General features: G+C 37.5%; 1 protein-coding gene across 1 annotated transcript in view; it reads left to right on the top strand.

Annotated features, from left to right (window-relative positions):
* Nucleotides 1-9,390, top strand: part of METTL15 (methyltransferase 15, mitochondrial 12S rRNA N4-cytidine) — an 83,463-nt gene extending 74,073 nt beyond the window's left edge. The window contains exons 6-7 of the mRNA XM_054635459.2: nt 1,505-1,683; nt 8,832-9,390. Of these exons, the coding sequence (XP_054491434.2) occupies nt 1,505-1,683; nt 8,832-9,277 (625 nt within the window). The 3' untranslated portion in view covers nt 9,278-9,390. The remainder of the gene's footprint in view (nt 1-1,504; nt 1,684-8,831) is intronic.
* The last annotated feature ends 7,537 nt before the right edge of the window (nt 9,391-16,927 follow it).

The raw sequence follows: 16,927 nt of genomic DNA, 5'->3' as shown, positions 1-16,927 counted from the left end.
TGATACTTGCTTTTTCTGGTCTTGTGCAAAATGCTCCCATGGTTCTCCTGGGATTCAGTCCTCAGATTCCAGGAATCTGAACTCCAGGCTTACATGTAATTTGGATGCATCATGAGAAAACAAACACAGAACAGGAGCCTCAGAACAAAGGGTACCTGAGGCATAACAAAAACCTTACACTGTGGCTGTTGCTATGATACTACTTGCCTCCAAGTTTTTTTATCTTTTGTAAGATACTGCAGGGGACTAAAAAATGCCTGAAAGCAAAGAGGAGAATTTATTAGGTAGTTTGTCTGTTTTCTCTGATTTGTAAACCCACAGATGATGTTCATAAAATAGCCTGAACTATTTCAGTAGCCAAGTGAGAGAGATGTAAATACATAGATTGAAGGCTTACACTGTTTAAATTGTAATAAGTCCTGTAGTTTATATGACTAGGTAATTTCTGTTATCTAAGGAGAGTGTTTCTATATAGATTCTTATGCTTTTTAGTGAAAAGTAATGTTTAATTATCTTCATTAGCAATTGTTTTCATATCAGGAGATTTTAAATAAAAGATCTTTGAAATCAGTTCTGGCTAGAAAACAACATTTTGTGCAAGGTTGCTGAAATGAACCTGTAAGAGGCAAGTTTATATTCTAAGTCTGGCTAAAGAGAAAGGTCACACATAATTTCCATCCTAGCACGATACTGGAATATATTTGTTCTTAATTTAACATTACTTTTCACTAAAAGGCATAAGAATCTATATAGAAATACTCTCCTGAGATAATAGATATTACCTAGTCATATAAACTACAGGACTCACTACAATTTAAACAGTGTAAGCCTTCAATCTATGTATCTACATCTCTGTCACTTGGCTACTGAAATAGTTCAGGGTATTTTATGAACATCATCTGTGGGTTTACTAATCAGAGAAAACATACAATAAATTCTTTCTTCTAAACTATTAAGCATAGTTTATCATAATACTTGGAAGTTAAAACTGTTCTAATTGAAGTTAAGAAACAAACTCCACCTAGACCACTGAGAAAAGGGGATTTAAAAGGCAGAAGCATGGTTTATAAAAACACTTGGAAGTTAAAGTTGTTCTAACTGAAGTTAGGGAGCAAACTCCACCTAGACCAGTGAGAGAAGGGGACTTAAAAGGCACAAGCATGGTTTGTGATAACACTTAGAAGTTAAAACTGTTCTGCTTGAAGTTAAGGAACAATCTCCACCTAGACCAGCAAGAGAAAGGGGTTTATAACAGCATTAGGTAGTTAAGAGTGTTCTAACTGGAGTTAGGGAGCAAACTCCACCTCGACCAGCGAGAGAAGGGGATGTACAAGGCGCGAGGTGTTTCCACAGCGCTGCCCCCTCCACTGTGCGCCCCTCCCAGGCAGTGTGCACGGTGTGTCTGTGTGTCTGTCTGTGTGTGTGGCTCCATGGAAGCTCACCTCTGGTGGATGGCTGTTGACCTGAGGGCACTCACTGGGCTGATGGGCTGCTGTGTGTGCAGGTGCCCCGGCATGGCCACGGCCGCGGATGTGGTGAACGCTCTGGACCGGCGGGCGCTGGCGGCGGTGCTGAGCGCGTACGGCGAGGAGAGGCACGCCAGGAGGATCGCCTCTGCCATCGTGCAGGCACGCAGCATCTACCCCATCACCAGCACCAGGCAGCTGGCCAGCATCGTGGCAGGTACCCTCATTAATTCTGCACAGGAGGGAAGGAAATATTAATCCCCACCAAGTCCCAGAGGGATCTATTTGTACTTGGAGAGGCGCGGGGTCTAATCCTGCCCCTTCTGCTCTGATGGCAGCTTTTTTTTTTTTTTTTTGGTATTTTAATTTGACAATTAGTTCAATAATAGATTTAACATAAAGTGATTTATCATTCTGTCCACCACAGAATGACAGCAGCCTTGGGTATTCTTTATCCTGGCTATTGATCCTTTCAAATACCAGATATGTCATATCTGTCCTAGTTTTAAGTGTCTGTATTTTAATATTTCAAGGGCAGGTACCATGATAGTTTCCAATTACCAGTAAAATCAGATCATTTCTCTCTTTTTAAAGAATCAGGAAGTACAAAGCAATACATGGCTTGCTTCAACTTGTGCATGCCAACTAGATCAGCCTGAAGAGACCATTGAAACACTTCATCTTCCTTGCTCCTCACTGTAAACAGCTGGAAGAAAATGCAGTTAGGCAGGAGCAGTGAGAACCTTTTTGTTTGTTTTCTCAAGTAAAAATTTTCATAAGACACAAATCCTGGTCATTAACATTATATGTAGTAGCATAACTATGTTTTTATTTTTTTTACCCAAATGATGAAAATCACTACATCTTGTCATAGCTAAGTCTAAACTGCTGACTTTGAATACAGGCCTTGACAGCTCTAGTCCAAATTTAACATTTGCTAAAGAACCGTGTAAAATATTTCATTGGTAACTTGAAGAGTATCAAAAATTTCATGGTATTCTTAAGAACTTGTATTACTTAAACTGGAAGTTTAAGGCACTTAAATTTAATGATGGAAAAATTGGAAAGTCTGGATTTGTAGAAGTCAGGATACTTTAGCCCAGTCAACCAAGGCTCAAAGTTTAGCTGATATGATAAAAGGACCTGAAGACACTTCTTGCTGTTGTAAGCCCCTGCTCTAAATACAGTGAATATAACCAATCTTAAAAAAAAATAAATAAAATAAAAGAGACAAAGCACTATGAGGCTTTTATAAACTTTTAAATTTTTAATGTCATCATTCGCAATATCCTGAAATAACAATTGTGAGCTTTGTCATATATATTCCATGCTTTTAGGAAAAGTGTTGACAAGACAATGTACTACACCTGAGCAGGAAGCAACTGTCTCACTGTGCTAAAGATATAACATATTACACACAAGCAACTCAGTAATTCTGAAATAATTTGGTGCCATAGCTGAAAGTAAGGGAATGAAAGTACAGGTGTATGCAAGGCAGCAATTGGAGATCCCTTCATGTTTAATGTGCTGCATGTGTGCCAGCAGTTGATGCTCCCTTGCTGTGACCACGGGAGGTATTTTTTTTTTGTCCTCACTTTCAATTCCCTGCTATGTTTGAAGAGGTTCTTGATCCACAAGTCAGGTATGCATCAGGTAGTGTACATGCCAAAAAACAATGAGTCCAGCACACATCTGCCAAGACAATAAATATGTGTGTTTGGTGTGCTTTTCTGGGAGTACCCAAGTAATTGTAACAATTTTAGAGCTGTTACACTGATCCCTGTTTGCATAAAAGTTCCTCCAGTTTTAATTTGGTTCATCCAGTAAGGAAGCACTGTGGTGGATCCTATCAATTTTTGAACTGGTTAAGAAAAACCTTAAGGAAATTTTTCATAATTGTGATATATTTTGATTCATTCATCATCTGCAATTAACATATATTCTTACATGGAATTATATTGGTGGAGTTATTGGGATAAGCCAGAGCTCCAGTGCCGGAGACCACAGCTACAGGAACCTCTTGATGGCACAGCCCAAAAAACACTGACTAATTCAGGACTTGACCAGAGTAAGATTTATGACCTATTAGTTAAATGTTATGTCTTTTAAAAAATAAAATATGAATTAGAATAGTAAAATCTTGCATTTTAGATTTTGCAGATTCTCTGCAAGCCTGATTATCTTCCAGAGCAGGATCATCAATTTTGCCTGGTATAGGAACCAGAACACAAGCAAAAGAATCCAGCCAATGAAGCTGGGTGTCAGCATCTGAGAATCTGTGTAGTGCCTGTATTTCTTTCTCCTCTTATTGATTACTGTGGCTTCAGATGTTCCAGAGCTCCCAAGTTTTATCTTAAGGTCCAGCTGACCATCAGAATCACAGTGAATCTAGATTTGGACTAACCTGAGCTTAGAGAATTTAATTTATTTTGATAGAATGCTAGATTTCTGGTCTTTCCTACCACCCTCCAAAAGCTTAGAACTTGTGTTGCAGTTCCTAATCCATTGGGAGATAAAAGTGAAGGGTGTAGTTTAAAAAAAAACCCAAGGAAACAAAACAGCATAAAAAATTTGGTCTTCCTCCTGGTGTTTATAAATATTATCCAAAAGGCTTCTGATCTGGTTAAATAAGATCTCTAGGAGCTGTGGAATCTGCAGTAGGAGGAGTTTGGGGAACAGCATCTTTTCCTGCAGCACAGTGGAACTCTTCTCACTGTTTGTAATTTTCACAGAGCTGTTTGCAGCATTGAGTGCTCTGTAAATAGTGAAAATCAGTAGTTCTTAGCTGAAGAGTAGTGAATAGATGTGTGAAAGTTGATTAAGAGGCAGTTCCTCATGTCTATTGTTGTACCTCATTGAGCTGTTTGGAAATACTAGCTCTGATTGCATGTGCAGGAAAACTCATTAAAAATGGTGAAGTTTTTTAGGATGTAATTTTCATAAGTTTTTCCTGTACAACTAATGGTCTATTTTGATTTCTTTTCAGGGGTCAATATACCTTTTTATCTATTAATTTTTGGTCATTTTTTTTTTCTGAGCATTATTCAGGTACATAATCTATGAACAAATAATTTTGAGATCATGTGATCATCTGACCTTAACTTGAAAGGAGTTGATGATGGCATGTTAAACAAATGTTCAAAGTTTAAAGAGAACTTTAATTGGTGGAGTCAATTTCTTTCCGACCGGCTTGCTTTTACAGGCTTTAATTATCAGTTTGGAATTTGTAATATTGCCTGCATTTCAGCTGGGTGAGAATTAGCACTGTGCTGAGGGAGCCCAGACAAAAGGACATTGGTTGCGTCACAGCAACTTATTAAATGCAGTGCTAATTCAACAGACGAATTCCTGCCAACAGGTGCAGGCTCTGAATTCATTCTTCCACTCTCCCACTCCCTCACACTCTGGGGACGTGCACAGTTCCTATTGACAGGCACAGCACACTGCTAACTCCATTCACAAGCTTTGCAAATTTCAATGCGTTTCAATGCGAGAGCCTATTAGATTTTTTTTAAAGTGTAACTATCATCAGGGCATCCTGAAACTAAAAATGGGTATTTCTCTCACTGGGATTCCAAAGCACTCATCTAGCCAGCAGAGTGGTGTTTTTATGAATGAAATTCACTTTGCAAGCTTCCCATACCAACTTTTTTTGAATTTTTAAAATGTTTTTGTGCATTGAACAGCCAGTTACCAGGAAGGATTTTCTTTAAGTGTCTTGGTAACTGGAGGGGCCTGGGTGAGAAGTGATGTGCCTGAGTAGAGAGCACAAATAGATTTTGATTTAACTGAACTAGAGTAAGAGTGATAGGAGAATTTTTCACCCTATCACCTTTTCACTCATGGAACATAGATCAGAATCTATTGGCTTGGCTAAAAAGCTGAAGACCAGTGTGACAGAAATTACATTTAATATATAATTTATTTAATATATAATTTTATTATATATAAATATATAATATAAAAATAATATATATAATAATTAATATATAATTTATATATATAAATCTATATAATATATAATTTTATAATATATGGTTATAAAATATATCTTTTATAATATATAACATTTATGAGTTAATTGCAGTCTTTGACAGTAAGTAAGTCTTTGAACATGTAAACAGTTTGATTTTGGGTTTAGTCTGGGAGGTTTTGGTTGGATAAAGCTGCACAAAGTGGCTGTATTTCTTTACCAATTTCCTGAATTACATTTAATAATAACTAGATTAGAATAACCAGAGATGACACTCATGAGTTAATTCTAGTCTTTGACAGTAGACCAGTAAGTCTTTGAACATGTAAACAGTTTGATTTTGGGTTTAGTCTGGGAGATTTTGGTTGCATAGAACTGCCAAGTGGCTGCACTTCTTTACCAATTTCCTGAATTACATTTAATTATATAATTATAGAAATTTATAAATTATATAAATTTATAAATTATATAATTATGTAATATTATATATTAAAAATATATAATAATAACCAGATTAGAATAACCAGAGATTACCTTTATGAGTTAATCCCAGCCTTTGACAATAGACCAGTAAGTCTTTGAACATGTAAACAGTTTGATTTTGGTTTCAGTTGCATAATACTGCAAAGTGGCTGCATTTCTTTACCAATTTCCTGAATACTAGTATTCTGTGCTTTATTATAGGAGCTGCAGTGCTCTTTTTGTGTGTTCAACTGAGGCATGTAAGGTTGTGTTATACTTACAGAATATATCTGGGCTTTAATTAATTTTTCTTCAGTGTGTGATAAATTATTCATAGTGGTAAATTAACGTCAGAGTTAATTGTCACAGAAGGTTATTGTAAGAGGAAGCTGCACTCAACAGCCATGGCAGGATTAGTGGAAGAACCTCCCAAAGACCTGTTAGTGTCCTAGTCATGCTAATAGCCTCAGTGTCATTGTTCTTTTATTCATCTGTTCAGCATTGCAGTTGCAAAATATCAGTGTTGATGAGCAGACCGATGAAAACCTGCCCAGATACCAGCATACTCTGTCCATTTACATTTTTACGAAGCCTTTTGAAATTGAATTTAGATGGATAGGATGGTTTAGGTTGGAAGAGGCCTTTAAAGCCCGTGCTGCCCTGCCATGGATAGGGACACCTTCCTCTAGGCCAAGTTGCTCCAAGCCTTGTCCAGCCTGGACTTGGACATTGGCAGGAATGGGGAATCTACAGAGCAACCTGTTCCAGTGCCTCCCCACCCACAAAGGGAAGAATTTCTTTTAATCTGATTCATTCCATAATTGTGAGCATCCTATCAGTGCTGGTGGCTGTTCCTGGACCTTTAAACAAAGTTGTGTGTTTGTTTCACCTAGCGTGGTGTTCCTTAGGCTATCAGACAGTTCTCATCACACACAGCTGGCACTCACTGGCTGTTCTAAGGGGTCCATTCTCAAAGAACCCATTTCTAGGTGTGCAAAGAGACATGGAAACAGAGGCTGTGCCATTAGGCACGAGCTTGGTGTGGGTTTCTTGGGATTCCTCATGCTCTGTGCCTTTTAGCTCTCCTTGTAATTGAGTTCTCTCATCAAAACAAGCTTTGTGACCTCATCAATGAGAGCACACATTCTGTTTGTGGTTCATGGTCAGTACAGAAGGTTATGTTCTCAGGGACAGGAATTACATTGACCAGCTAGTGTAGCTTTTTCTGGAGTTGGTCAATGATGGAAAAGCCTCACTCCTACAGGCTGCATCTATTTATTGTTTGGTGAGACAGCTTCAGACCACAAATTCACATGCACTCCTTGGCTGGGACAAGTCTATCTTGTTGCCACTTTTGTCTTGAAGCATTCAGACCATAAGGATTGGAAGTAGCCACAACTACAATGGGGTCTCTTCAGTGAATTTAGGAGCTGCTAGCTTTGGAGATCAGAGGAGCAAGGTAGGTAGGAAAATGAATTATGCAGAAACATATCTTAGGGACATAGCATATGTGAAAATAACTGTGTTAATGACAATTGACTTTTAAAATTCCATTATTTTCCTCTGTCTTCGCTGAAGACTGAGATTGCTTTTGTGTTTGTGATATGCTTTGTGAACACTTAGGCTTTCTGACATAAGTAAAATCTTATCTTTAAAAGCCTCAAGAATTGCACTGATAAATTCTTCTGTATGAGCCTCTCATGGGTAATGATATCTCTATTAATATTTTTCAATCACCCATGCAAATTTGAATTTAGACAACTAGTTTCAGAGGCACAGGATTCCCCTCTTTGACTTCACTATGTAGAATAACAATTACTTGACTGTGGGCTGTGTTTACTTCAAACTCTTTGCTTCATTATGTTGTAACTTAGCACTGACATGAAATTGGGGCATTCTAATGCATACATACCAATTGTATTGCCTCTTGTTCAGAAAAATAACTGTCCACTTATGTGCTAGCATGATTTATTCAATTTATCTTTTGCCAGACTCCTGTGGTCACGTAGGTAATAGATGATAAATTTACTCAAGTTTCACAGATATTGCACTTTAGTTCCTCTGATCCATCAAATCAGGCTTCTCTAGCTTTTTGTTCTCTATCCATGTAATGAAAGTTCAAGCTTAAAATACATTAAATATTGATATATTAAAATTTCTATCAAAATTTGCGTCTCTGCAAAAACTTTTTTGACTCATAAGAATTTTGGGTAAAGGAAGAGGTAGTTTCGTGCATCTAACTAAAAAAAATATTTAATCTGGAGATTTTAGGTCTGACAAACCTTGACATATTCTGTTGTGTAGGCACGTGAAAACAAAGCAGTCTCAGCTGCATTTTCTAAATTTCTCAAGGGGTTTTTGTGAACATTTGAAGAAGCACAGGTGTAATGTTCAACAATTTCTATTTCCAAACAAGGATACCTCTTTTAAACTTCAGGTAGTTCATTGAAAGATAGTTATTGCCAGGTAGACATTGTCTTCAGCCTGTGAAGAAATGCAGTTATCTGGAAGCCACAGGTAAGATTGTGTCCATTGTGTATTAATTTTTTTCCTTAAACATGTAACGCAACCACAAATTCCAAACTGACATTGGTTACACTAAGCTGTAAAGTGAGACTTGTCTGTCCTATCTTTTTTTTACTTTATCTGGATTTCAGCCATTATTTTTTAGTTTCAATTGGTGGTGCTTTTGGAGAGGGAACTTTTCTAAAAGATTCTAGGGAAAAAACCCAGCCACAAAGCATCTTAGTTTAATAGGTTTTACATCCAGAGATGCGAATTCAAAACATAAAGATGTATTATAAAGAAGGAAGCTCACTCCTCAAGGTTCAGTTTTGACTATGCTTTCCTTTAAAGTCATCTTGCACGAGTGGATGTCAAGATGTAGAACTATTAAGGTATTAACATGCATATTTTACAATGTGTGACAGGTGCTTTTCCACCATCAGCGCTCTACGCACGGAAGGACTTGCTTCAGAGACCTGTGCATGTTGCTACTAAAACTTTCCAAGGCCTGAGGATATTTGTGAATGATGAGCTCCATGAACTCCTGATAGGGCTGAAGACAGCTGAGAAGTTCCTGAGGCCTGGAGGTCGCCTTGTAGCCCTGTCCTTTCACTCCCTGGAAGATCGAATCATCAAACGTTTCCTTCATGGCATTGACATGACAGAGAAGTACAACCTTGGCTCAAAGCAGAAGATCAGACAGGCTCTGAAAAATGCCTCCAAAGGAGAGGACACACAAGGATCTCCCTGTGGAAAATCCAACTCCAAGTGGATTTCTTTACAGAAAAAAGTTCTCACACCCCAGGCCAAGGATATTGAAACAAACCCAAGAGGAAGATCGGCCAAGCTAAGAGCTGCTATTAAACTCTAAACCAAAATATATGATTACATGATTGTATCATTTCCTGAAATTCTGTTTTCCAGAATGCTAACTGGACAGATATTTTCAAATTGAAAAAATAAAAGGAAGGCTGTGAGAAAACATTTCTCTCTTACCTTTGTGCTGCTTTGTGCTTTGGTTAGGAAGTAGTATAGAGCATGAAAATGTAAACTAAATGCATATAAGTGGGTGTCACTAATTATACAAACAAGACATCTTTTTTTAAAAGAGCATCAAACACCAAGTTTATAAAAATTGCAGGTTTGATGTATTTATAGTATTCTCTTTAGATTAATTTCAAAATCCTGGCATTACGAGTAGTGAATTGAGACTTATTTTGATGAGGGTGGATTCCACACAACTGATTCAGATGTCTGGTTTAGTCTAGAGTAAGTTTAAACTAACCTAAGAATTGTTTATATATCTGTTTCTGTATCCCAGCTAACTTGTTGCATGAATGCCATTGGGATAAGAGGTAATTCTGAAATAAAGTGACATCAGCGTGCCACGTTCTGTCCAGGAATTTGTAAATGGACTCTTAGCTTTTTTAAAGTAAGTATTTATGTCTGAGTGATCACCTGGTTGTTTAATGATAAATAATACATGTATCTTGGGGGTGAAAAAAGGGTTATTAAAAATCCACTGTTGGCATTTGGATGCTACAGTAAAGCAGTCAGATTTCTACTTGATCATCTGAATTTCTTCCTGCAGCCATAACTCCTGTGCACAGATCCTCTACAACTTTTAGGTGCTGATGGAATTATAATTAACCCATCAAAAAAGCAGTGTTGTGGGCCTTATGAAGTATTCTCCTTTGCTGGTGATCATTTTATTAAGAGGTAAGTATTAAATTATTTTAGGTAAGCCCACTCTTAAGAGTAGCTTTCTGTGTGGGTGCTATACTCAGCTGTAGAACATTCAACATAATTTCTTGTTTAGTTACTATGAATTAAATTTAGTTTGGGGTTTATATTTTATCTTAAGAAACCACTGTTTTCTAGTTTTATTTGCTATAAATGAATGGAAAATAGTACAAGTTTCAACTTCTTTGACCTCTGACTCATCTCTTCAGGAAAAAGTCTTAATTTAGATAATCAAATTGGTACCAGGATTTCATTTGTGATGTCTGAAACTTGGTTGGTAGAATAAAAAAAAAAAATGATGTTTCTGATTCAGCTAAATGACCACTACACTGACTCCTGAGCAACTGACTGGATCATTCTGAGCTTGACTTTCACCAAGCATCCTCTTTGTGTTGATGTAAATGATGACTTCCTGGTGGTTTTTTGGGTCATACTGACACAAATTGATATTTAGGTTCACTGTCTAATACACAATATAGTGAAATAGCTGGATATTTCATTCCTTGGTAAAGGTAAGTCATATAATGTGTTCTTAGGTATAGATGATTGTGGCATTCATATTTTCTGGAAAAATCCCCTGGCCCGGGATTTTCTCCTGGGAAGCTGAGAAGCCTCAGAGGAAAAGGAAAGCAATAATTATCTCCTTTGCTTCTCCTGTGTTTTGCTGCTTTGGAATGTGGTTGGACACTGTTTACCAACAGGTGATTGTTTCATTGGATTCTGCTGTGAATTGTTTTGACTCTTTGGCCAATCAAGGTCAAGCTGTGTTGAGACTGTTTCCAGAGTCATGAGATTTCATTATTATCTTTTCAGCCTTCTGTCAGTATCCTTTCTGTATTCTTTAGTGTAGTTTAGTTTAGTATTCTTTAATATAATATAGTATCATAAAATAATAAATTAGCCTTCTAAGAACATGGAGTCAGATTCATCATTCCTTCCTGCCGTGGGGCACCACCCAAATACAATAGATGACATCTATCACTAACCTGAAATAACTTAAATGATGATGGGCATTTCATTCTTTTCTGAAATTTCAATATTTTTCCACTAGCTTCATTATACATGCTGCTTAAATAAAACATTCCACTTCAAATAATATTGCTTACTCTTGTCATCTTTGAGACAACAGACTGTACCCTAAATAGACAGATTTTTTTTTTTTTTGTGCAAACATTAAATATAAATAGCTAAGGTTATTTTTAGCTGAGATTTCGTACTGGAATGTGTTTCAGTTGTAGATTTGAAAAATTGTGCCTCCAGCATAGGCTCAGAAGAGTTGTAGTGCCATGCTGTGCCTTGTTCAGGACACTCTTCAGGGAAGGACCATCCAGTTATTATGGCAGAATTGGTACGTCAGAAATTATATGAAACTATTAAAATTCCTTATGCTTAAAACAGTGTTTAAAATCCACACTTCTCACACCTAAATTTAAAGGCACCTTTTCTTAGGATAACTGAATGGCTGCATACAGAGTTGTGCATACACTTCCTCATTTAGGAAAAGAGGCTTTTCTTTGCCTTTAGGTTGGAGTTGCACAGCACATAATTTGTTGATTTTTTTTTTTTCCCTTAAGAGGGTCTGTTTCTCTCCTCTCAGCATCTCCTCACTTTCAGCTTTGAACCTGACATATGGAGAGTTCCAGAATTTTAACCTCTGTTTGCCTGAAATAAAAGCCTTCTGGTTTCCCAGAAACACCTCTGGTTCTATTTGGTTAAAGACTTCTTGTACCTGTAAGCATTTCACTTAATTTCATTTCATAAGATAATGGGGACTTTTACCATAGATAGGCAGTGAGAGGAAAAAGGGAAATGGTTTTGGTTAAAAGAGGAGAGATTTAATCTGGTGTTAGGAAGGAATTGTTCACTCAGGAGGTGGCGAGGCTCTAGAATAGGCTGCCCAGAGGAGCTGGGGCTGTGCCAGCCCTGGAGGTGTCCAAGGCCAGGCTGGATGGCCTCTGAGCAGCCTGGGACAGTGGGAGGTGTGTGGTGTTGGAGGGTACCAGTATGAGGTGAGAGATGAATCTGACTCCCAAGTTCTTTGAAGGCTGATTTATTATGATATATTATATTATATTTATACTATATTATATCTCTATTATATCTATATTTATTGTATTATGTTATAATTATTATAATTATATTTATTATATTTGCTATACTGAAACAATACTAAAGAAAAAGAGAAAAGGATTCATCAGAAGGCTAGACAAAAATGAATAATAAAAATTGTGACTCCTCAGAGCCCTGACACAGCTGGATGGTGATTGGTCATTAATTAAAACAATTCACGTGGAACCAATCAAAGATGCACCTGTTGGTAAGCAACCTCCAGACCACATTCCAAAGCAATCAGATAATTCTTGTGTTCGCTCTTTTCTGAGGCTTCTCAGGTTCTCAGGAGAAAAATCTTGGGCAAAGAGGATTTTTCAGGAAATATCACAGCGACAGAGGTGTCCCTGCCATGGCAGGGGACAGGGAATGGATGGTCCTTAAGGTCCCTTCCAACCCAAACCACTCTGTGATGGTGTGACTTAGTGAGCCACATGAAATTCTGTGCAGGGTATTGGACATTGATCCTGCTAGCAGAACACAAGTCTACAGAGCACACCTTAAATTTTTCTCATGTGGTGTGTGTATGTCATGTTACTAAAACTAACTGGGTTTTTCCCACAGTTGAAAATTATATTTAAGGAGGAGACAGCATCCAGTGGCAAACATCTCACTGGAAACCAAGGCTTGCTGTCAAGGTACAGGTGATCACTTCTAGAAACTTCCATCCCACCTAAGCAATGCACATTTTAATACAGCTAAAGCAAGGTCATCTATCTACCAAGAGATAAAAAAGGTTGTGGGCTGTATTTGCAGGGAATGTGACAAGAATGTGGTCCTGTACCCAACGGGAAGGGTAGAAATATCCAATATTCTATAATATAGTGTAGTAAACCCCATAGATTTAGGAAAAGCACCATGGAGGATATGAACAATAGGAATGCTGAAACAGCAAAAGAAAATTCCTGTTTTTCTGTCCTCCACCCCCTAACCTACCTCTGTAACCCTATAAGGCAATGTCATGTTAACCCCTTACCCATTGGTCAAGCTTGGATCCTTTCCAACCCTATAAAAGAAGCATACTGTACCCCATTAGGGGAGAAAGAAGAAGAGCAGAGACCCTTCACGGACCTCCCCAAATAAAGCCATCTCCGTGGAACAGCCTGCGCCTTCTCCTTCTCCTCTCTCTCCGTCTGCTGCAGCCTCAAGCCCAGGGCACCACTACCTAGCAAGCAGAGCTGAAATCCTGAGAGCTTGCAATCACTATAGAGCTGATAATCACCATGCTTGCTAGATGGTAGCCCTGCGGCCTTGGCATGAGCGAGCCAGCTTCGGGCACCCGGTCCCTACCCAGGGACTGAGCTCCTGAGCCCTAGTGCTCTGCTTTATGATAAGGCCAAATAAGAGGCTTTATTAATATAGAATATCCTATATTCTATAATATAGAAATATGCAATAATTGTGGAGAGCATCATGTGGCAGCTCTGGTGCCATACAATATCTGCATGCAGAGCACATTGCTGAAGAGTGTGTCTTTTCAGGTTAGTACTTTAAAAGAGTGGGAAAAAATTAAAAAGGGTAAAACCCAGCTATAAAACTATTTGTATACATTGCAAACATGCATTGTATTGAATTTATTAAATAATGAGATTTAATTAGTTAGTCCAAGTTATTGTAGGAGTTGGTATTCCGTCAGAAGTACCTGCCTGGTAAAGAAATTGGCATAGAATAATTATTTGAAAAGTAGGCACACTTATCCTGTGACTATGACATTTAAAATAAAAAAAATCAGTACATTTAAAACATAATTTAACAGTATAAACACAATTGTCTGCATTTACAGCCATTGAGGGCCTACTGACAATTATTGCTTCCTGAAGAAAAAGAATGAGTTTCATTGTTTCATAATGCAGGTGATATAAGGAATTAAGATCTCTTCAGTTTCAATTATTTGGAGGTTGTTTTTAGCTTTCACAGTCGAGTAGTTTATCAGGAGTCTTTTACAGTTATGATTGCCACTTGACTTGAACAAACCCCAGTCTGGAAGGTGAGTTTCTGTGAAGATGTGTGGAGGTGTTTGAGCAATGGAAGCTGGAGGGAAAGGATTCCTAATGGGGCACAAATTAATTTTTTAATGGGGCACAAATAGGAAAATACTGACTTCAGTGAGCACTCTCAGCAAGTGCCTCCTCCAGCAGCAAGTGTTCTATCAGGTGCTTTGCGTTCTGCTTCCTAGAGTAGCAGGTCTGTGGTTATTAATGATTCATTTAATTGCTCTGAGATTGCTTTTTGTGCAGGGGAAGGCATGGTGTTAACTGGAGAGCTGTGTAACAGCAGAGTTGTGCCCTCAGGAAAGGGCAGGAAAGGGAATTTGATGTGCAGGGCTGGGAGCATGGCAATAAGAAGCCTTTGACACAGATTGTTGGTGATTTGATTAATTTAAATTTTAAAATAACTTTGTTGCTTTAAGTAATCAGTTGTGACTCACTGGTTTTAGTGCAAAAGTGCTGGTGAAAAATGAGATAAATTTGAATAAACAGAGAAATAATGAACTCATAAGTTAGTTTTTTGCTGTCCACCTTACTTAACATCTTTAGCACAGCTCAGGCCTGGTTTCCTTGTGCTCTTCTCAAGAAAGAGTTCTTCACTAGATGTAGTACCATTTACAGCAGGGTTTTCAAGAGGATAGAAGTCTTTATATCCACACATTTCCTTTTTCATAAAGCACCTGCTGAAAACTTATCTGTGAGTTAAAATAATTGAAATTAAGTTTATAAGTCTTTCAGAAATATAATCAAATGCAGAGACTGTTTTACACGGGAGTTATACTGCAATTAAAGCAGGATTTTGGGTATTAATTAAGACTTCATGCTACAAGTGAATCTTGCAAATAATTTAAATGAATGTAGAACAGCCTTTTCCCTCCCCCTTCACCCAGACCCTGTAGGAGATAGAATGGAAAAATATGTTGAATTTCAAAGATGAACTAAAGTTGAAAAGTCTTTACAAGTTTTCTTTATGAGGTTGATCTCCAATTTTAACAAAATTTCACACACGCAGTGTTCTGTTCCTTTTTCTGTTCATTGCTGGGTTTTGCCTGTTTGGGGACAAAGAGCAGCAGTGGGAGAGCTCAGTGTCTCACCTGGACGCAGAGCATGGCTCCTCATGCATGGAGAGATGGAATAGTGGGAAGGGATGTATGCTCCTAAATATGATCTCTGTGTTTTCCCTCTGTCTCCTCTGCAGTTAGAATTGTGTTTACCTTTCTGGATCCTCTTTAAGCTTTGTTCAGGTGAATGAGAGGGAAGGGCTTTTCTTTTTTTGGTGAACCATAAAACCTGTCCTTAGAAGTTTATTCAAACTAATGCTAGATAATACCTTTCTCTTGACATGTTTCACTGATGACATGCCCTGTGCTTCAGTGTTGCCATTACATCACTAAATCAGGAAAAGGGGCAAATGTTTGTTCATGGGAAATCAAAGCTAAAAAAACAGAGCAAGTCATCAGTTGTCTAAATTTCTTAATGACATAGCAGTATTTATAAAAACTAAACATTTCTTCATTGTACCATGATCTTTAGGCAAATCTTATTCTTCCTGTTGCTTTTACAAGTTTAATTTGATCAGCTGTAATGGTGAAAAACAAGCCAGAGGGTGTTTTTAAATTTGTTTTTACGGTTGCAAGTTCAAACTTGACAGCTTGTGTATAGATGTCTTTTTAAAGGGGAAAACTGGAGATACAGCTCCCTCTGTCTGTCCTGGGAGTGCCTCTGGTGTCTTTTGAGAGCACCTGCAAAGATCACAGGAGGAGCATCTTTATTGCCAACATGACAACAACATGGGGATAACTTGGTTTTACAGGTCAGTAGTTGTTTTAAGGTACCTTAACTGGAATTTTAAAAGAACAAAGGGTCACGTTCTTAGATGAAAATACTTCAGTGGAGGTGCCTAATTCAAAACACAGAAAAACAAACCTGTGCACTTTCTCAAAATTTATAATTAGATTAATATTATTAAAATGAAATATGTATGTATAAAAGTTCTGTCTATTCTTTAGTGCCCATACAATTTTTGCAGACATAACAGTGGCAAATACACTTCATGGTTTTGACCATTCATTTAGAAAATATGCCCAAACTGTGAAACATTAGTGAATATGACAGAAACTGGAATGAAAATAAATGCCATCTTAAATAAATCACATCTTAAAATTTTTACTTTCTGGAATACCTAAATAGAAACTTAAGCTTTATGTACTCCATTGTCATCTCTGCAGTTCCAGTCTGTGGATGTGATTCTGGCAAAGAAAATGTAGAAAAATATAATCTATCTGTGGTTTCTATTTGTGCTGAAGGTACACTAGAGCTCAGAATAGGTTTCTGCTAGACTTACCATGTTATTAGAACTTTCTATTAGCTGTAATTATACTAATGATATTAACATAGATACACAGCATCAACAAGGTCATAGCACAAGTTAGTAACTGTAAAAAAAAAAAAAACCTCGAAGCATCGTGATAGCCTGTACACTAAAATCTGTGGAAGCTTAGTAATCACTTAGTCATCAACAATTCAGGCCAGAAGAGATTCTTTTTTAATTTGAACAGTATTTTAAGCTCATCCCTCCACATCTTTCTTGTAAATTATAGATATAGTTGTTTGGTTTTTTTTTTAATCAAGTAGTTTAACACAGAAGAGTCTCTTGTAGACATTGCTACGAACTGAAATGA

Source organism: Agelaius phoeniceus, chromosome 6, assembly GCF_051311805.1.
Source record: "Agelaius phoeniceus isolate bAgePho1 chromosome 6, bAgePho1.hap1, whole genome shotgun sequence".
Classification (NCBI taxonomy): Eukaryota; Metazoa; Chordata; class Aves; order Passeriformes; family Icteridae; genus Agelaius; species Agelaius phoeniceus.
This window is presented reverse-complemented; position numbering and strand designations above follow the sequence as displayed.